At 37.8% G+C, this 21,237-nt stretch overlaps 2 protein-coding genes and 1 long non-coding RNA gene across 5 annotated transcripts; 2 read left to right on the forward strand and 1 right to left on the reverse strand.

The window, feature by feature from the left end:
- Positions 1-161: 161 nt before the first annotated feature.
- On the forward strand, positions 162-9,577 carry LOC4350746 (uncharacterized). 2 transcript variants are annotated; one of them, XM_015761600.3, is made up of 6 exons: positions 162-377; positions 883-1,314; positions 1,876-2,015; positions 2,105-2,225; positions 2,934-3,074; positions 9,270-9,577. In XM_015761600.3, exons 1-6 carry the CDS (start codon positions 174-176, stop codon positions 9,354-9,356), a joined length of 1,125 nt encoding a protein of 374 aa, XP_015617086.1. In that variant the 5' UTR covers positions 162-173; the 3' UTR covers positions 9,357-9,577. The 2 variants fall into 2 exon arrangements, with proteins under 2 accessions (XP_015617086.1, XP_025877406.1); XM_026021621.2 differs by lacking the exon at positions 9,270-9,577 and adding an exon at positions 6,087-6,577.
- Positions 3,845-8,069, reverse strand: LOC107277535 (uncharacterized). The gene is made up of 4 exons (XR_001541409.3): positions 7,713-8,069; positions 7,108-7,208; positions 4,191-5,020; positions 3,845-4,093 (listed from the first exon to the last, which is right to left on the reverse strand). It is a non-coding gene; the product is annotated as an uncharacterized lncRNA (long non-coding RNA).
- Positions 9,578-13,472: 3,895 nt separating the features above from the next.
- Positions 13,473-19,023, forward strand: LOC9267082 (uncharacterized). 2 transcript variants are annotated; one of them, XM_015761599.3, is made up of 11 exons: positions 13,473-13,602; positions 14,045-14,234; positions 14,574-14,695; positions 15,031-15,139; positions 15,222-15,261; positions 16,066-16,155; positions 16,269-16,368; positions 16,477-16,616; positions 17,211-17,313; positions 17,488-17,999; positions 18,088-19,023. In XM_015761599.3, exons 2-11 carry the CDS (start codon positions 14,078-14,080, stop codon positions 18,362-18,364), a joined length of 1,650 nt encoding a protein of 549 aa, XP_015617085.1. In that variant the 5' UTR covers positions 13,473-13,602; positions 14,045-14,077; the 3' UTR covers positions 18,365-19,023. The 2 variants fall into 2 exon arrangements, with proteins under 2 accessions (XP_015617085.1, XP_025877405.1); XM_026021620.2 differs by lacking the exons at positions 13,473-13,602; positions 14,045-14,234 and having other exon boundaries at positions 15,013-15,139.
- Positions 19,024-21,237: the final 2,214 nt, after the last annotated feature.

A 21,237-nucleotide genomic window follows, 5' to 3' on the forward strand; every position in this document is an offset into this window, starting at 1 on the left:
GGCAAAAAGATGTAGCAGCAAAATCCCTTTGAAATTGAAATTCATGCTTCCCAAACATGGGCCTAAATTCGTTCACAATCTGATCCAATCGGCCTCTGTCTCGTCGGCCTCCCCTCCCCTCCCCTCTCCCCCCAAAACCCCACCTCGCCGGAAACCCTAGAGAAACCCACGAGATGGCCTCCGGCGAGGGCAAGCCGAACCCCGGCGGCGGCGGCGGCGTGGTGGCCAAGGGGAGGAAGCGGAAGTACCTCCCCCACGGGAAGCCGGTGAGGAAGGGGGCGTACCCGCTGCGCCCCGGGGTGCAGGGCTTCTTCCTCACCTGCGACGGCGGCCGCGAGCGCCAGGCCACCCGCGAGGCCCTCTCCCTGCTCGACTCCGTAAGCTGCTGATACGCTGGTTCACTTCCCTTCCTCCGCCATCTGCGGCTATGGTGCTCTACACTGCTGGTCCGCGCGGGTTCGCCGGCTCAGTGTTTGCTCGTGGTGGTAGCTAGAACTCATCACTTCGGCGTTTCGCTAGTCCTATTGTTTCAAAAATCTCGTGCTGGAGCTTGTGGTGACTTGGATGTTTTGAAAATTCAATTAGCAGGGACAGGATTTGGAGATGTTAAATGTTAGCGTTGTGTTGTGTTCATTGGGTTCCTCTGTTGTGATGATGTAGTTCATATGCTTGTTTAATTTACCGCTTAATGCTGCACCCTTTGAACACATTAAGTAATGACTGAAATGAGAAATTGATAGTCGCCGCGCTGGATGTTGGCTTGTTTGCTAGTCATATGTTTGGGATTTTCTGGCTGTAGAGCTTGCATGGGCTTATGCTCTTCTTTTTTTTTTTTCGAGAAAATATACCTCATGTGTGATACTCAAATTGTTGGATCTGCAGTTCTATGAAGATCTGGTGGATGGGAAAGGATCAGATGGGAAGCCCAAAAGCATCCCTGATAAACCATTGAACAAAAAAATTACGTTTGCGGATTCCGATTCTTCGGATGATGAGGAAGAAGATCATTCAGGGGAGGTGACTGATGACACAAACAATGCAGACAAAGGTGAAACCACACCTTCTGAGCAGCAGAAAGAGGTGTCTGACACCCCTGTAGTTCCCAGCAAGGACAATGAGGAACAAACAGATAATGCTGATGAATCAAAACTAAAGAAGCAGCGCGTACAAGATCCTCCGATATCTGAACAGACAGAACCAAAAGAGCCTACTGATAAGCCAACAGAGTCCACTGATAAACCAAAAGGGTCCAATGATAAACCCATTGATGATTTGATTGATGAGGATTTGAAGGAGCTTGGGGATAGGAAAAAGGTTTGTTTGAAGTTACTTGCTTTCTGCACACCCTTTTTCCCCTTATCACTGAAATGTTTGTTTTTGTTTTAAATATTGGCAAAGCTTAGAATGTTGTGATTAACTACTCTCTTGATCAATAATTGAAATTCTTGCTCAGATACTAAATTTGGAAGTTCACTTGTAGTAGATAAAGGGTTTTCAACAACTAACATCTTCAAAAGTCAAACATGTATTTAGCTATTCATTCATTGATACTTGGTTTTATTTTGGTCATGTGATGACATTATTGTGAACCTATCTGGAGCTGTTTAAGTACATTAAAGGAATTTTTAGTAACAAATTTTTTTATTAGGAGTCCAATTTGATGAGTGACATGTATTACATTTCACTATGGTCAACAATTAGTGTGAATTTGGAGGTGATGCTGTATTGAGATTATTACCTAGCATGCCAATTGTTCCTCCCAAACAATCCCTTAATACATGAAAACGATATAAAATGATCAATTCCAAGATATCCTTTTTCCCACAATGGTTTATGTACTAACTTATATGATGAAAACGATTGTATGTCAAACAGAGGCTCTTCGCAACCCTTGATTCAGGCTGCAACGGTTGCATCTTCATTCAAATGCACAAAAGAGATGGAGACCCTGGTCCAGTTGAGATCGTACAGAATATGATGTCATCAGCTGCTTCAACTCGTAAACATATGTCCAGGTTCAGATTTGGTTATGTTGCAATCTTTGCATAGATATACTAGGCAGTTATTTTCTTGTTTTCAGACTTTCCTTTTTAATGCATGCTAGATTTATTCTGAGGTTTTTGCCCACTGAGGTGACATGTTATGCATCAGAAGAGGAAATAACAAAAGCAATTAGTCCACTTGTTGAAAAGTACTTTCCAAAGGAATCTTCTTCGGTATATAAGGTAACTTTCTGGCCTAATTTCTATGTTGATGTTTTCAATGTAATCTTTTAGGGACTTAGATTCTTAGGGAAACTAAGATCTATTATAAAACTGTAAGAGAAGATAGGCATGTTGCCAGGTCATTTTGTCTATGGTAGCTTTATTCATATTTCGTGTTGTCCAATTAGAAGACGTTTCTAAACTTCATTGGAGAGGAATTGTTGTTACTTCAATGTGAATTCAACCATCTTAAGTAAAACCAGTCATGTTGTTACTTCAATGTGAATTCAACTATCTTAGGTAAAACCAGTCATCATGTATAATTGTGTGTTAAGTGTTAACACCAGGTGTCCTTTCCATTTAATAAATGGAACAATTTAGCACATGGTAATAAGGCTATGTACTTATATATTTGTATGATCATGTCAGCTGTAATAAGTCAATCGAATAGCAGTATTACTTTTTGTTGATTGGATAATAATTTGTAAATGATGAGTCATTAGTTTATCACCATTTCCCAGTTATCCTTCATAGAAGGGATCCAACAATATTTTATGATATTTATTCCCCTTCTCCACCCAATATAAAGTATATCTGACATTCACCACACCTTGTGGCCATGTTGCAATAGCTGATAGTAGTAATAAGAAAATATAAATCAAATTACCTCTATTTTGTTTTGCTATACAAAATTACATTTCTTTACTTGGAGGTTTTTAATCTTTGCAGTTTGCTGTGTTATATGAAGCAAGGTCGAACACAGGTATTGATAGGATGAAAATTATCAACGCGGTAGCAAAATCTGTACCTCAACCTCACAAGGTTGATCTCAGCAGTCCAGACAGGACTATTATTGTCCAGATAGCTAAGGTAAATGATTTTATCCTGAATGCACTTATGACGTTATTGTCCGTAATGCATATGAACTGTTCTGTTAGAAAACCATGCTTATATCCTATGATTTTCACCGAAAATCCATTGAATCAGTTGCTTATTCAAATGAAAACTACATGGATGGCTAAAACTCTGTAACATATCAGGTTAATGCTGTAAGAACCAATTTTGTTAAGCTTTTGAATCAGTTGCTCTGTCACACTTCATGTAGTTGTAGTGAAAGCTTTTTTGGGTCCAAGGGTGCAAATGGGCAGGCCCGGGAACCCACTTATAGTACAAATACCGCTGGGTTACCCGCTTATTTGTACTATAAGTGGGTTCGTGGGCCTGTCCACTTGCACCCTTATTTGGGCCCCACAGATTTTGAACAAAAATACCTATCTTGATTGCATTTAACTAGTAATATGCCCGTGCTAACGCTACGTGACATCTCACAACAACATCACAATGATACTTTGACAGGAAAAAAATTCTGTACAAAAATCATGCTTGATTTCATTGTTATATTTTCTTTTGTATAACAGAACACCATATTAATATGCATTCAAGCAATTAACATAAAAGCCCGAGTACGGTCTGATATAGGTTAACATGTAATACTTTACGAACAGGAAATTAAACATACACAGTTTGAAATTCGAAACAGTAGTGATGTATATGTCTTGACTTTTTAGATTATACACAGAATTTGTGTAGTATTTTATACAATTATTGGTTAGATATTGCTTTGAAGAAAAACACGCATATTTTAATGATAAATAAATTGAATAGACCATGCAATTCTTATTCAATAGAACATATGCATCATGGGTTAATCCCATCTCTGTAGAGCAGGTCATCAAGGCATACAAATACAAAAATATGAATTAATATTCATTGACAAACGTAACTAAAATCTGATTACTGTGTCTGCTTGGTGCCTATGCTTTCTTGCGCTGCGATATCATCATGTCCCTCTTCTCTACCTTGAGGATAACAAAATCCATTTGTTCCTCCTTGAAAAATAATAAACAAGGTCATGATAAAAAAGAACATGATCACAACTGCCAGTAAACAGATGAACAAAAATAAAAAAGATCATGCAAAACTTACATCTCCAACTGTATAGCTGTATCACCTATGAAGCACTTAATGTCTTTATTAACAGCACGAATAAGATGGATTCCAGTGTAACATTGGATATGCTGTACAATTCTTCTATGAATCAATGATAGTTGCAACCTGGCTGTGTGTGTTAGTATCAGATCTATGCAATTAGTCTACAAGAATTACATTATTAGGTGGCAGGACAAGAAGCACTGTTATATGTCGATTGTCAAGGACATTCACATTCATTTGAAGAGTTTCCATTAACCTAAAACAGGAAATGAAACCATTGTATCGTATACCCAGCCATACCTTTTACCTCTTCCAAGCCCCACAGCGTTGATGGAGCTGTTCGATTAACCAGCCAGCACAAGTACATCTTATTGATATGTTTTTCTTCGACTCCAAATTTTATCTTCCTTGTTTTCCGTTAGCACACAATTCAAACTACTAAACGGTGAGTTTTTTGTAAAAAAATATAGAAGATATTTGAAAAATCAAATAAATCCATTTTCAAGTTTATAATGGTTAATACTTAATTAATTATGTGCTAATGAGCTTTCTTGCTTTACGCGCGTGAAAAATCTTTCTTCAAACTCAACAAAAGAACGCAACCTTATCTCAAGGGATCCAACTGAACCTATATGGTCTGATTCACTGTGCACCCAAATTAAGAAATATAAACCGAGTACGTGGTCAATATATATCCACGAAAACACTGAACATCTTGAACTAAACAGATACTTGAATAGAAAATGCAACGGCCAGCTTTGACTTGAATCTCTCCTCTGAATGGGATACTTGAATAGAGGCAATGACCAGCGGTTCATTATTTCCTGAAACATATAACAACTGGGTTAGAAATTGTTCCTCATACCCAATAACCTGAGGACCTCAAAGACATAACCTGCAACATTCTCTTCTATCAGATTGAAATGGAAGATCAATTAAAATGTCCCTGTTTGTACTATATATTAGTAGATAGCAAAGATCCTTTGACAACATCAGCAAATAGAACTACAAGAGAAGCATTTAGTGGAGCATAATCTTCTGCTTCAGTAGAAATGATTGAACTCATATCACTAAGCAATGAAAATGTCAAATGCCCCTTCTTTGCTAAATAAAGCAAGGACTAAGGAGCACTGCTGCGGTATAACAACAAGCATCATTATGCATCCTATCAAGTATAGAGAAAGTTAGTGACAATTTAGTTTTCAACATTGATGAGCTGTTTCATAATTATATCAAAAATAAATGAAAAATTATTAGTACAGATAATATGGATATATTATGACTTACTATAAGAAAATCTACCAGTAAAAATATTTTAAGATACTTGATCAACCTTTCAAAATATTTTCCTCCCTCAACGAGCACTTGAACTACTGAAAGCCGAGAGCTGTCCTAAGCATCCATGCCAATTTTAGAACTCTAAAGATTTGTACACATCCAACTAAAGAAATTGTGCAGTTGTATATAACTTTACTTTAGTGAGCTATCTGTTAGTTCTCTCAGACCACAACCTTTTCAAACCATGAAGGGCATTCAACAGGTGGTGTGGTCAAGGCAGCATACTATATCTAACACTCCAATACTCCATCCTCCACTATAACTGACCTCACTCGGTGATTAAACTTTCGTTTTCCAGCAAAATTTCAGAATTTCGGTGGCCACCAAAATTTCCAAAAATTCAGGATTTTGGTACTTTTTGTTCGAAATTATTTAAAAAATTGACAAATTTTGAATGAATTTGAATAAATTTTGACCAAATTAACAAAAAAAAATATCAGGCAATATATGTGCTTGCCAGTGGGGAGCCACTGGGTAGCTAAATTACCAAAATTGCAATCCCTGACCTCACCAACACCCATGTCCTCACACAGTACCATGTCAAATGCACAGATTTTCGGAGAGAATCAACAGGGAGTGTGTTTTGGTAGGTGTATAGCGTGGGGTGCTTGAGAAAGGAGCCAGAGGAGAGGACGCAAACAAGAAGCAAACCTGAAGGCGTGGATGAAGTTTTGAGTCAAGAGCATAATGTTTAATGTAATGAACATAATGTTTACTGCAATGGGATTTCAATTGTCTGAACATAATCTTTCTAGCTATCAGTCTCAGTCCGGAAGTGTGCAAGAACAGCAGCATATGCATAGAGAAAGTGGATAAATTCTGGTACCAAGACCAACATCCATTATATACCACTTCTGTTCATGGACCACAGCCACTCAGCAAGAACCAATTTATCTACCCCCAAAAATTAGCTTCAAAGGAACCAGTAGCTTGTGCAAGTTTGAAAATCAAGTGTGGCATTACTATCAGCATGGCATGATATGGATAGTGTAAAGACATGAAAATGGAACAGTTAAACAAGAGATGTTATTTGGTGTTATGCATGAGAATAGACCACTTATACCTACTGGAGAAGCTATAGGGAAAAAAATACTAACATATTTTAGACCCAAAGATAGTGCACGGTGTATCTTGAAACATGTGAAAGCCAATGAAACATCTTTCAATAGAACATAGAAAACTGGTGAATGATCCAAGTAAATGAAACATCTTTGCAATTTGCAGTATCTAGTGATTCAGACGATCGCACCCAAACTTTAATTTCAGAAGCATGTACATATCAAATATAAAGAATAGAAAACTGGTTAATGCTCCAAGTAAATGAAACATCTTTGTAATTTGCAGTATCAAGTGATTCGGACGATAGCACCCAAACTCATGTACATATCAGATGTAAAGAACCACAAGCATCTGCCATAGTTTAGTTTCCGCAGTATGCAATTGAAACTTAAAGAAGGAAACTACTTCGGAGTTTCTAAGATTGTGTCATCTTCAAAGCTACATTATGGCTATCAGCCACCATCGCATATCAAAACTCAACATAAGTAAAATAATTAGCTCCAAACAGATTTACCTATTCTCCTCAGAGTGAGGGAGCACCGAAAGGAACTTCGCTGGAACAGCAAGACCTGCCCACATGCATAAGGCCAACCCCAGGAGCAATTGCATCATCACCTGCATAATCAAAAGCATAAATTATGCAACGCAAAGACACCCCAAGGCCTAATTTATCGAATTTGGAGCGAAGTTGGTTGATGCCAAGTAGCCAGTAAAACAAGCAGCTAGATCAGAGAACAACCAGCATCAAATTTGGAACCGGGTCGCATGTAATTATGTAAACATACAGTGCAACTCATACACAATGAACCGCAATTTCAACCTATGACTGGCCAAGGCCAATTTGGCGGGAATAGATTGCTTAAAGCACATTCAGTGATAGTATCAAACAATTTTCTCCTGTCAAACAACCTAAATCACTCTTTTCTTTTTGTTTTTGTCATCTGTAAACTTTAGTTTACACAATTCATGGCCATCATCTACCCTACCCCAAATCTCACTTTCAAATCAAGCAACCCAAATACTACATGTTTTGATCACAGCTTTACGCAACAGAAAATCAACCATTCATACCCCGAAAAAAAAAGAAAGTATCACGAAGGGATAAGGGGAAACACTTACATCCATAGGCGGACTCAAGAACTCCTACGTGATCTTCAGCACGGCACGATCTGCAGCAAACGGGCAGAAACAAACAAACGGGCTGCGTGGTGGCAGGGGCGGCGTCGGGGATGGAGGTCTGGGTGTTTGGCGTGGCGGGGTGGATGGGGTGCGGCAAATTCGTCGAGAGCCGAAGGTCAGGGCAGCGTTGAGGGATGGAGGCGGGGTTGCGGGGGCGAGGTTGCGGCAGATTCGTCACGAGTCGAAGGTCGGAGCGGCGTCGTTGGATGGAGGCGGCGTGGAGGGACGACAGGGGATGGAGGCGGCGGCGGCTTCGCGATGAGGAGGGATTAGGGCTGGGGGAGGGGGCGCAGGTCGGGCCGTTGGGGTGGGGACTGGGGAGGGGTGCAGGTCAGGGTGGGGAGGGAGGTGGGGTGAATCCGGAGCGTTGGATCGGAGCGAGGTAATCTGAACCCTTGAGTGATGAATAAAAGAATGAGTGAAAGTATTTGTTGAACTATAGGGTAGATGAGTAATATACTCTTGTAGTATTTTCAATGCCCAGTACACAGGGAAAATATCATCCTTTAATTGATGTCCTTTTTCTTTCTTTACTGTTATCCTAACCACTTGCTTGAACAAGCTGAGGATGCTCTAGTTTGCAATTCATGCTCTGTGTTGTTAACTAATTTAGTAAAATATATGATGTGTTCTTTTGCATACTGCTCCTCGGTTAAGTTAACCAAATACAAAAACCTGCTACAAAGGGGAATGTGGTCAGTGGAGCAGTTTTTAGCTTGTCTGTTAAATGTGCCGTAATGATTAGTTGGCATTTATTGTTCAGAAGTGAATGAACATATACTGCTCCATGATCTCTATCTGGGCAGCAGCCACACTGCAAATTTATCCATGGGATATCAGATTGTGGCAGATATACATGATAAACTGATCACATAAGGCTATGAGCATGGTTATAAATTTGGAGCCATATTTTCAGTTGATTCCATTTGGCATTCTGATGGCACCCAATACATTGGATCATTGGTAATAAAATGGACTTAGAAAATATATGTTTATGATGTTTTTGCTTTTCCCCCCTTTTTGATTAATTGTACTCAACCAAGTTCATGAATATTGATTGGTATATTGTGAATGAGCACATGAACTGTTCATCATGATCCAAACTGGCGTTCTTTTATTGTTGTTATAAATGTCATGCCAACCTATTCAAGTTCATGACTTCAACTTCCTTTGTTTGTCTTTAATGTCATGTCAACCTTTCCATGGCTCTTGATGTATCAACCACAAAAGCTAGCTCCTAGTGAAACTAGGAGCAATACTCATGGTTCATGCCAGTAGCCTATCCCTTTTAGTTTGCTGTTCATGCCAGTAGCCTCTCCTTTTTAGTTTGCTATTCGACATGATACATATCTTCTAATCTTATGCCAACATTTTTTTTATTTGAAGTGTGAACTATAGCTCACATTAAGTTGTGTGAATTGTGCATCTGGTCACCTGCTGAAGCTGTGCTAAGCCAGTCGGTTCAGTTTCTGATGGACTTGTTTGATTTTTGGACAGACTATATGCATGATTGGGGTGGTCGAGAGGTACAAAGAGCTCGCAAAGTTCAACTTAAGGCAGCTGACCTCACCACCGGAGAAGTAGCCAATTGACCAGCTTGAATTAGATTCGGCAGCAGTTGGTTAGTTGTTGGTTGAGCCGTGAAAATCACTATTAAACCAAGATTTCATTGTATCCATCAAAGCCTGGAAATCGTTGGAAAGCAACATGGAATGTTTAACGCTTGACAGTGCAATTTTGGAATTGTTTAATTATTACTGCCGCAGTCGGTCCAATAAATTTCGTCAAGGTTCTCGCTATCTAAATACATACAGTGCATGTGGTACTATAGAATCTGTTTGGCTTGAAATCAGATTTTGGAAGTACAATGGATTTTATCTCAAAAGGTATAGTTTCTACAGATGGATTGAGGGCTGGTTTGGTTTGAGGCCTAAATTAGGCTTACCAATATTTGGCAATTTTAATAGTGTATAGTGTCTATTTGGTTTGAAGCCAAATTTTGGCATGCCTAAGAAAATTGGCCATTTCAATAGTGAACTTAGGCTATTTTGGCTTCAATCCAAACACAACTTTACCTTACCAAAATTAGTCATACCAAAACTTGCCAAAATTTGGCACTGACAAAATTTGGTAAGGCCTATTTAGGCCACAAACCAAACCAACCTTGAATGATTGGTAAGGCCTATTTAGGCCACAAACCAAACCAACCTTGAATGATTGGTAAGGCCTATTTAGGCCACAAACCAAACCAACCTTGAATGATTCTTTTCTTTTCTTCACACTGTTCCAAATAAGTCAAGAATTTGACGGTGGGCGAGTGGCGACTATTCTGCCGCCAAATTGGCCTTTATGGAGATAACAAATCGGTCAAGATCTGCCAGCTAAATCTGTTAATTCAGCAAAACAGTTAGCCTGTATGAAGTGCTAGAAAGAGTGAGACATTCAGGGATGTTACGCTCAACTGTGATGAAAGTTCCGCTGCCTGTTTTCATTGATGGCTGCTGTGCTTGTCCATATGCCCACTGACATTGCTAGGCTGCTCCTTTTTTCTTAATTCTTTCTGTGTTTGTATTTTAGTCTTGTAGATTTTTGTGGGAGATGTTATCATAGGGACATTTAGTTATGAGTAAGTTATCGATAAGATTTATAACTCTTAGCAAGGGGGTGAACTTTGTAAATTTAGGTGTACACATCAAGGAAAGAAAAAGGTTGTTTATCCCCGTTGCAGAGAAGATTGCTAGCTGTCGGTGTGTTACAACATAATCTTATTCCACTCTATGCTTTATTATGCTTTAGTTTTTTTTTCCTAGTAAAGTATGCTTATTTACAATTTTTCTTCTGATTTTTTTGTTGGTGGATGTGATTCACGCCCGTGTTTAGTTCCAAAATAATTCTTCAAACTTTTAACTTTTTCATCACATTAAAACTTTCCTACATAAATAAATTTTTAACTTTTCCGTCACATCGTTTCAATTTCAACCAAACTTTTAATTTTGGTGTCAACTAAACATCTCAATTTATTTTTGTTCTTGGTTAATATTGGTTCGGCGGGTTGTTTGTTTCGTTTCTGGTTTTCTCGAAGAGGCTGTGGTTACCCACTAACGCACTAATGTGACATGGAGCGGACAGACTCCTCCTCATCTAGTTTTATATTATGGAGTAAAACGTTTTGATATTTTTCTATATTAAACTTCATTAATTTTAACTAAGTTTATAGAAAAATTATAATACTTTAAAAAATATATAATGCCAAAATATATATTTAATTTTTATTTAACTAATTTGATGATATAGATATTGGTTTTTTTATAAACATGATAGTTTAACATAGAGAAAAAGTTATAACGCCTTTTATTTTATTGCGAAACGGAGGGATGACGGCTAACATAATTCGCTGACCCCCTCTTTATCCAATCATCTTACTTACAACAGTTTAGCAACCACCGAAAAGTAAAAATAAAAAAATAAAAACAAAAATATGTCGGTCCAGTCTTTCGAGGTTGCTCGTAGTGATAAGATGTACGTGTGTGTTCATAGAGATAAATGGGCCCGCATCGTGGGCATCTACATATTTCTTATAAAAAAAATAAAAAAAAGGCCCTGTTTACATTCTAACATTTTCTTTAAACTTCCAACTTTTCTGTCGCAACGTTTTAATCTCTTTTAAGCTTTCAATTTTTACGTGGAACTAAACACAGCCAAAACCACATCTATTGTTCCATGGCATTGCCGGCTAGCTTGCCGCCCAAATCCCCATTTCTTCTCAACAGCCCGGCCCGGACAGAACGAAATAAATGCCGCGGCGTGGCGCACCGGCCGGCCGGCCGGCACCACCGGCGGAGGCGAGAGTGAAAGCGACTTCGTCTGCTGCGGCGGTGTGGTGTGGCTCGAACCAGCCAAGCAGAAGATGATGGTCGATCAGCTGGTAGATGGTGGTTGGTCCCCCTCCTGAAGCTGCGGCCGGTTTTCTTGCTAGCTCTAGCCGGTGCATTTAATTTAGGAATCCTTTAATTTATAGCTCAATGTGTGCCTTCATTGTGATTGTGATGGGGTAATAGTATTTGGTTAGGGCTCTAGATTTGTTGGATACAGGTGTGTTTAGTTCACGCTAAAATTAAAAGTTTGATTAAAATTAAAACGATATGATGAAAAAGTTGAAAGTTTGTGTGTAGAAAAGTTTTGATGTGATGGAAAAAATTAGAAGTTTGAAGAAAAAATTGGGAACTAAACCAGGCCTACGTCTACCAGTGAGATTTTTAGCCTACAGTTCATTTGATTCCAAACATAGGATGTCATATAATTCTCCATTTATCTCTAAATGTAAATTGCTTCTGGTTGCCGCTATCGTATACTCTTTCCATCTATGGTCTGTTTAGATTCAGACCTTTTCTTCAAACTTCCAACTTTTCCGTCAAATCGAATTTTTCTACATACACAAACTTTCAACTTTTCCATCATATCGTTCCAATTTCTTCAAAATTCCAATTTTAGCGTGGAACTAAACACAACCTATATTTATTTTTCACCCATCCCACACATATCAATAGAAAAAAAATAATAAAATACCTCTAATTTATCAAATTCCAATATAATTATTTTTCACTTTATCTACTCGTAATATAAATATTTTCTACTTTCATAAATTATGATCCACTTATTACTAAACATAAACTTATTTTAAGAAAAATGAAAAGAGCTAAAACTACACTTATTATTATTATAAAATGGAGGGAATAGTATTAATAAAAGAGGTATCCTCTTACCATGTAGTTACATGGTCACTTTAGCAGTTTCCCTAAGTTCCATTACACTGGTCTAAAATAATATGTTTGGAATTAGAGAGTGTCATACAAATTTCCTGATATGTGATAATTAACGACAATTACAATCAAATTAGTGCGCGATGTTGTATGACCGGCCAACTTAGGCGGTTAGGCCAACGAAATTGCCTCTCGAATTTTTAATACATTGTCTATTTGTGCACTTTACCATTGCCCGTAACGCATTGTCGATGATTATTATCTCCGGTTTTACTTTAAATAGATAATACCGTTAACTCTTAAACAAACGTTTAAACATTCAGCTTAAAAAGAAAATACTAATTTTGTTTTAAAGTATATAAATTATATTTTATTATATTTAGTACGGAGGGAGGTAGTATTATCTATTTTATTGTGTTTTAATTTATTATTAAAGTTACTTCTAGCATGAAGTGCGTAAGTAATACGGATATATATTTTTAAAAGTGATATGTATTAAAAACGGAGTGAATACATCCTACCGAAGTTTCTACGAATTGTCAAGGTAAGTACATAAAGGTCAAGTGGAGCACCACAAATTCTGGGTACAGCTACCAGATAGAGTAGCTTTGATTGATGAATTTATGAGCTGTTCAATGCTATTTTTAACCTTACCAAATTTTGGTAAAGTTACTAAAAAAATGGCTACATTTAGTTTTCTGCTAAATTTTAGTACCTATATAAAAAATTCTGCCAATATTTTGATAACTATATAAGAAAACCTATATAAGGTTTTTTTTTAATAGTCCCTCAGTCAGGTTGAAAAACGAAAATATATTAGTCAGTTATCAGTTGCGATCAGTCAGGTTGAAAAACGAAAATATATATACTAGTCAAAATACTCGGTCGGAGAAATGAAATGCCACTAATAATAAAACTCCGGCAGGTGGGCCCCACATCCAGCATCCATTTACCAACCAAAGCTCCTCATTTGCGTCTTCTCTCTCTACTACTTCTCCTCCTCCTCCTTCCTCGCCGATCCTCGCCGCCGCCGCCGCGCATCGCCGGAGCAATCTCCATTGACAAGAGCGGTAAGTAGAGTATCTCTAGCTTCTGCTTGGGTTGGATTCTCCTCCCAATTCCCATATATTCGCTTATTATGTGGAAAAGGCTTTGGGAAGAAGAAGAAGAAGTAGTAGTAGTATCAAGTACAAGTAGGCAATCTTGGCATCTCAGTGAGATCGATTCCTTGGAGATAAATTCGGCAACTTTTATGGAGGTGGTGGAGAGCGTGTGCTTTCCCTCCTTTGCAGCCATGAGAGCATAAAGTCTCCAGCTTTCTTGCCTTCTTTGTTTTTTTTTTCCCTCCTATTGGCATTCATTCAAGGGTGATGGGAGCCTTTTTTGTGGGGAGAAAAAGGAATAATCGTTGGGGGATTGATTGCGTGGTTTCCTATCTTGGGGTTTTTTCTTTGCTCTTGGAGAGAAAAAGGTCTCATCTTATACCTTTTATATGGCTTTGGGTGAATGAAGGTATAGGTTGGTGAGGAGGGGAGCTAGAGCTTGATGGTGGCGGCCATGGAGAAGCGGAGGGAAATCCGGGAGCTTCGCGACCGGATGGACCGGACGCTGGCGCTGCCCGACCTCGCCGACGAGGAGTTGCTGAGATCTCTCGTGAAGAGGCAGATTCTTGCGTCGTCGCTGTCCGCCGGCAACGATGAAGGTTTGGGGGCTTGATTTGGTTTCTTTTCTTCTTCTCTGGATCGAGTAGGTTAGCTTGTTGATGTAATTAATGTTGTGATTTTTGTGTACTTTAGTTTTACCTTATCTGTGCTGCACGTGAGCTGTTATGGTTGCAGTTGAGAAAATATTCTCTCATGTGATGTCGTTTAGATTCTATTGTTTCATCGTCTATGTGTGAATATCCTACTGGTTCCTGAATGATTGCTACTATTTCAGTTGATTGTTTTGAAAGATCTATTTGAGTTGATCATAATCAGGCTGCTTGTGTGATCTCTCTGTTGTTGGTTTTTCTTATGATTTGGTTTTGTATCATTTTTAGGCAATATTGACCTGATTGCTGAAGCAAGGTCTAAAGAGATCTCGAATTTTCTTGAAATGCTAAATACTTCGGGGAATGAACGATCTTCGAAGATTCATGAGGCATCACATAAAGAATGGAAGGTATGCATTGAACCAAAGTAAAACATTTAAAGAATATGTTCTGCGTGTATGTGATTAGAGCACAAAGAAATGGATCTTTACTTTGCACCAAAAAATGTGATGTATTCATTGTTTTCTTGCTTACTTATTCATATGCCATGTTATGATCAATCTCCAGAGCGTAAGGATGCATTTATGCTTGCAATTTCTGCCTCATTTATATTATTTGCGTCAGAATTTGCTGTTATCATGTCTTCTTCTCCCTTCTTTTTGGGAGTGATTAAATTGTCTGTTACATTCCCATGCAAATTGTACTATATTGGTGCAATGATATGCAGTTACTCTCTGTTCTGTAGGTGAAGCAAGACACGGACCAATTACGAGTTATGTATCGCGAGGGACCAGAGGGGACCCCATTTCACACCCTCCTTGCTGAAGGCTTTGCTGATGGACCAATTGATGTTTGTATGAAATCTAACTAGTAGTGAGTAAAATGCTATGGTCTCACAATACACACAGTCACTTAAGCACACTGTTTTTTGCATAGGTACATGTGTTTCATGGGAATCGTCTCTGTACAAAAAATGGTGAGCACATTCATTAAGGACAACTTCAGATGTTGTTCGCCTAGAATTTTGCATCGTCGGACACTATATTTGTTACTAAAAAAAAGTTCATGGAGGCAGCATCAGGACCTGCTTGACTCAGCTTTTACTTTAGCATGTGGAATCAACACAAAAACTTTTATCTAGAACATGGCAGTACAGCTTTTTACTACTTTTTTTTTTTGATAAAGGAAGCTTTTATTAATCTCAGACGATTACATCAAGTTGATAGAACCATACTAAGAAAACTACTTAGAGAATGGATAATCTATACACAACAATTTCAGATATTCAGATTATCAGTTTCTTGTGTTTTTTTACTCAATTTCTTTACTGCTGTTTTTTGTTCTTCACGAAGTGCACTCACATGACTCAATTTCTTGTTGAGTTAACACATGACTGTTCTTAATTGAGAAGTGTACTCAAATATTGCCTATTTTGCTTATAGCAGTCACTCTGCGATATGGCCCACATGTACCTACTTTAGCAACTACCTGATGTTGCACCATTGCTCATGTAAAGTCCCTTTCTGCAGTAAGCTGACAAAGACAACATAATGTTCATTTCAGCCATATGCATAAAGATTGGACTAATTGTTGCCAACAATGTTTGCAAAAAAAAATTGGGGATAATTCTATGGCTTACTTTCGACTACTTTTTATGAAACATAACATGTTTGCCAGCGGTATACTAAAGTTTTGGCAGCCCCACTGAACCCAAGAAACAAAAAGGATAGACAAATGGGTACTTTCTTTCTCATATGCTGATGTGGTTTTTGTGTTCCAGGTTTCCACAATACAACCTTCCAACTTTTAAAGTTGCTCAGTCAGGCTGTTTGAAGAAGGTTCGGGTTGGTGAAGAAATTTCTTTGGTCAGGTTGGCTAAAGATAAATCTTCTTTACAGTCCATGATTTTTCTACAAATTTTAGTTGGATTTTCTCTTTGATGGATGTTGTGACTAACATCTGCATCCACTATTTGGAAGAAAGGGTGAAGGTTCCATGGCCAGTTTCGGAGAGAGAAGCTCTTCTTCACTACTTCGAATTAGAGTATCTTAAAGAAGATCTTGTCATTGTAATCATGAAAACTGTGCGTATGCTGAATTTTCTGGGCTATTTATTTTTTATGAACCTTGATCCACAGACTTCATTGTCCATGCCTCCAGTTCATTTATTTCTGCTTATTGCGTTGTTGCAGATATCGGATACGGACAATATAAATATAGAGACACATGGATTTAGTAGGGATGGAATTCCTGAAGCTGGTGACACCGTTCGGATAGATGTAGTCGGAGGCTTTGTTTTGCAAAGGATTACAAAGGAGAAAAGCTTTTTCAGGTAAAACATCCAATCCTATTGTGCATTGAATTATTTAATATAAAGCACGAAGATGCATTATAGATCGCTCCATTTGCTATTGAAATTGTACCCACTTTTGTTGGAAACTTGGAATCAAATTAGTGATTCTGTCAACCAAAGTGATTTTTTAGTGACTGTAAAAGGACTGGATGACTTTGTCCTAGAAAAAGGTAGAGTTCCATTAAGTTTTTTCATTTTTCTATGACGTACTTCTGACTTGATATGCATGTTCTGGATACATGCTATAATTTTTATTTTACTAGTTAATTTTTCATTATTAAGCCATGTTATTCCTGTACTTGTGAGTTGAGCTGTAGAATTTGTTTTACCTGCTTAATTTTAATTGTTTAGCAATATATAATTTTCATCATTCTTGCGTCTTGAATGCTAGTTTACATGATGTCTTGACTCCATTTTTTTGAACAGATTGTTATTAAATCACGTTTGAACTTTAAGAAAGATATAATTGTATGTAGTTTTTAAAATTTATTCATTTGTGATTCTTTTTGCTCAACAAGTTTCAGTTTAATAAATATGCTGATACTCCATTTTTTAACCAAATCCTCCACTCAGGGCAATAGCTAATATGGATATTAAGCTAGACTTCGTTCCACCATGGCTTATCAACTTCATATCAAGGCAACTAATTGGCAGCGGCCATAAACTCTATCAGAAGGTCAGTGGCATACTACCTCGATACTTTTGTGATGATTTGATATCAATATGCATAGCGCTTTTCCCATTGCAGTATGGTCTTTACATAGATTTCGTGGTACTGCTATGTGGGGTGAGCAAATTCTGACACAAGAGATCCCCTGTTTAAACACTTGCTATTGACTTATCTTTGCAGGCAGTCAGTACTGTGGCAAATTGTGATGAGGATTACAAGAAAGCTTTGAGAGAACCACTCTATGTTAGAATCCGTGAGCACCGGGGTTCTACTGACATCGCAAATGTCACTCCAGTGGAGGAAAGGGCAACAGAAGCCCTCCCTGACAATCCCACTTTGCAGAATGTTCTCGCGGTTACTAATATCACCTCGAACAGTGAGATAGTCGAAGAGGAGAGTGAACAGAAGGCATTATTCAAGCTGGATCATCATGCAATAGGCCCTTCAAACCCTCCGGCTGAGCAAGAGCAACATGTTGAAAATAAGCCTTACATTAGTCCTGAGGTAGAGCAGGCTTTGAACATATTGGACAAAGCTATTGCAATTATCCGAGGCAACAATGCTGGAAGTGCCAGTGTGGTCCAAAAGTTTATCGGTTACGATGTAACTTTAGATGGCAGTACCACTGACTCTAGAAATTCACACAATATTCCAAATGAACATCCTGCTACATTGCCACCTCGAGATTCAAGGTCAGCACTAAATGATATTAATTTCTTCTGTGGTACATTTGCACTAAAGTTGATGCACAGTTATTACATGGTATGTTTCTTAATGCAGAGAGACCCAGCACACTTATTCATTGTCCAATGAGAATGTTAATCATAGGGAGAAAGATGCTCTTGACAGTGACTCGCAACGATACACAACAGCTTCTACCGTAACAAAAACTATGTCCATGACAAGGAGGAGCACGACACGGGTGCACGGAGAAGAGAGCCTTGACACCAATGGCTTACATCAGAACGGTTTCCACAAGGACAAAGAGTCTAAACGAACAAGGAAAAGGAAGACAAACAGTTGGCTCTGCTGCTTAACCCCTAGCACCACAGGATGATGAGAGGCCCATTCAGTTTGCTGAGTTAACCATTGAATTTTGAATGCACTACACAAAGCAGTCTTAATTTATAAAAAAATTGATAGTTTGCGAAATACACGGGGAATCGAACGACAACCCAGGTGGCACCTTGTGATAGTTACCAAGAGCAGATCCAGTCCTTGATAAGTTGTATAGTAGCTGTTGTATTGTTGTAACATAATTCCCGATGATGTTTCTCGATAATGCAGATGCTGGGAATTGTACTTCATCATCTAAAATGTGCAATGTTGTTTTCATGAGAATTCTGTTATGGCCTTATGGGGGGTTCTAGGTAGGTACAATCCTCATGACCAAACACATGATCAGCTTGTTGGTGCTGATATCAGTGAATGAAGGAATTGCTATCAGATTTTAATGACATGAACCTCACCAGATTTTCGAAGTTTCAGTCATCCTTCAGAGATTCTTCTGAGCAACAGCAACAGTTTGAGTATGGTCCCAGACCAAGTTGTTGAATTTCTTATGTCGGCAGATCAGTTTGTCTGCTATTTGTTGAATTTGATGTCGGCAGGTCAGCTTGTCTGCTATAGAGTTCAGTTTTGTTTGGTATGGATTTAGCGTCTTGTAGATGCAAGATTGAACATAGTGATAATTTGATGTTTTACCTTTTCGATTGATGTTTTGACTAGAGTATTTGAGGTGACTTTGACCATTAACTTTTCATCTCTAAATTAAGATATAGTAATAAAGATACTATAAAGTATTTCTGATACCAGATTTATCTAGGGGTGAAGTAAAGAAAAAGTATGATACATATAAACCTTGTTTTAAATGACACTATTTTAGCAAAAGCATGTATATATATAGATGTATATATATATATATATGTATATATATATATGTGTATATATATATGTATGTATATATATATGTATGTATGTATATATATATGTATGTATATATATATGTATGTATATATATGTATATATATATATATGTATGTATGTATATATATATATATGTATATATATATATATATGTGTGTGTGTATATATGTATATATATATATATATATATATGTATGTATGTATATATATATATGTATATATATATATATGTGTGTGTGTATATATATATATATGTGTGTGTATATATATATATATATAATTATTGAAAACTGTTTTAAATCTGTTTTTCAACTTTATAATACTCCATCCGCTTCAAATTAGTTGTTTTAGGTTTATTTAAAGTTAAGCATTTTCAATCTTTAACCATTGATTTAGTTTAATATCATAAGATTTTATTTTTAGATTCATCAAAACAAATACTTTCATAATATATAATTCACAAGTTAAATTACACGGATATTTAAAATTAACGATAAAAAAATAGACATTTTTGATTGAGGACTATATGTAATTTGGAACAGAGGTAGACCATCCAATAGACTCTACAAATTGAGGCAAACGAAACAGAGTAGGCTAGGGGTCAAGTATTCACCCTCCATGCCATTTCAGTGCGACAAAAACAGCGAAAAGACCACTGACACATTGGTCCCACATGTCAGTGGGTAATATTTTTCTCTTATAATTAACCAACGATGCCTCCAATCTGTCATGAAATGGTGTTGGGCAACAAGAGTTAATTAGTACTCCTTCTGTCCCAAAATATAAATGATTTTGACTTTTTACTTGTACTGTTGTCCACTCGTCTTATTCAAAAATTTTTGGGATCATTATTTATTTTTTTGACTTACTTTATTATCCAAAGTATTTTAAGCACAACTTTTCGTTTTTTATATTTGCACAAAATTTTTTGAATAAGACAAGTGGTCAAATAATACAAGAAAAAGTCAAAATCCGTACAAGTTATAACCTCCATAATAAAAAGTACTACTACAAGTCACAAGAAACTAACTGGTCAATATAGATTGGTTGGTGGGTATAAATACTACTCCTCCGTTTTAGGTTATAAGACTTTCTAGCATTGCCTACATTCATATATATGTTAATAAATCTAGGTACACATATATTAATGAATGAGAAAATTCTCAATCTAGCATTAAAAAAAGTTGCTCTTCCCTCTATAGCACCCAAACTTCAAAAGTTCCCTATTTAGGCACTTCTAAAATTTTCCTTCCCTATGTAGCACTTCCGTTAGTTTTTACATTTGACAGTGTTAACTAGCAGGAGAAAATACGGTTTTACCCTTCTTTAGTTTTCAGACTTGCCCGTACATGATCGTTGGTATTTCAGACGTGCTTTCTCTTGATTTAACGTAACACTGCAAATATAACATGTCGATCCACTCTTTTGAAAAAAAAATTGCTCACTGGCTGCCAAAGTAGAAATCTAACCAAATGACGTCGATCGGTCGGGTAACAATGGTTAACTCGGTGCTCATTTCCATTCCCATCTACCTTTTGGTCGCGATCAATGCTCCAAAATGGGTGACCAAGGGAATTCATAAAGTCCGGTGAGGTTTCCTTTGGGCGGGTAAGGCCAATGCCCATGGTGGTTGTTGTTGTGTCGCTTGGGCCAAGGTATGCGCCCCTAAAGAGTACGGTGGATTGGGTGTTCCCGACTTAGAGCGAATGGGCATCGCTTTAAGATCTCGCTGGGCTTGGCTGCAGAGAACAAGCTTGGATAAGCCTTGGCAAGGTCTGAACATCCCAATCTCACCCAAGGAACGCAGCTTCGTGGCGGCGTCCACGGTGTGTATCTTGGGCAATGGTGAATCTGCGCTCTTTTGGGAAGACAACTAGCTAGAAGGATACTCTGTTCGCTCCTTTGCACCAGCCGTCTACAACTGTGTCCCTGAGGTTCGAGCATTTCAAACGTCGCAAAACGATCGTTGAGGCACTTCAAGGTAGAAGATGGGTCAGAGACATC

Source organism: Oryza sativa, chromosome 11 (assembly GCF_034140825.1).
Source record: "Oryza sativa Japonica Group chromosome 11, ASM3414082v1".
NCBI lineage: Eukaryota > Viridiplantae > Streptophyta > Magnoliopsida > Poales > Poaceae > Oryza > Oryza sativa.

Bases quoted from the DNA above. Each gene is read 5' to 3' on its own strand.
- LOC9267082 (XM_015761599.3), top strand. From the start codon at position 14,078: ATGGTGGCGGCCATGGAGAAGCGGAGGGAAATCCGGGAGCTTCGCGAC. The intron at 16,369-16,476 runs GTGCGTATGCTG...GCGTTGTTGCAG, and splicing joins TCATTGTAATCATGAAAACT to ATATCGGATACGGACAATAT. The intron at 16,617-17,210 runs GTAAAACATCCA...TCCTCCACTCAG, and splicing joins AAGGAGAAAAGCTTTTTCAG to GGCAATAGCTAATATGGATA.
- LOC4350746 (XM_015761600.3), top strand. From the start codon at position 174: ATGGCCTCCGGCGAGGGCAAGCCGAACCCCGGCGGCGGCGGCGGCGTG. The intron at 2,226-2,933 runs GTAACTTTCTGG...TAATCTTTGCAG, and splicing joins AATCTTCTTCGGTATATAAG to TTTGCTGTGTTATATGAAGC. The intron at 3,075-9,269 runs GTAAATGATTTT...ATTTTTGGACAG, and splicing joins TTATTGTCCAGATAGCTAAG to ACTATATGCATGATTGGGGT.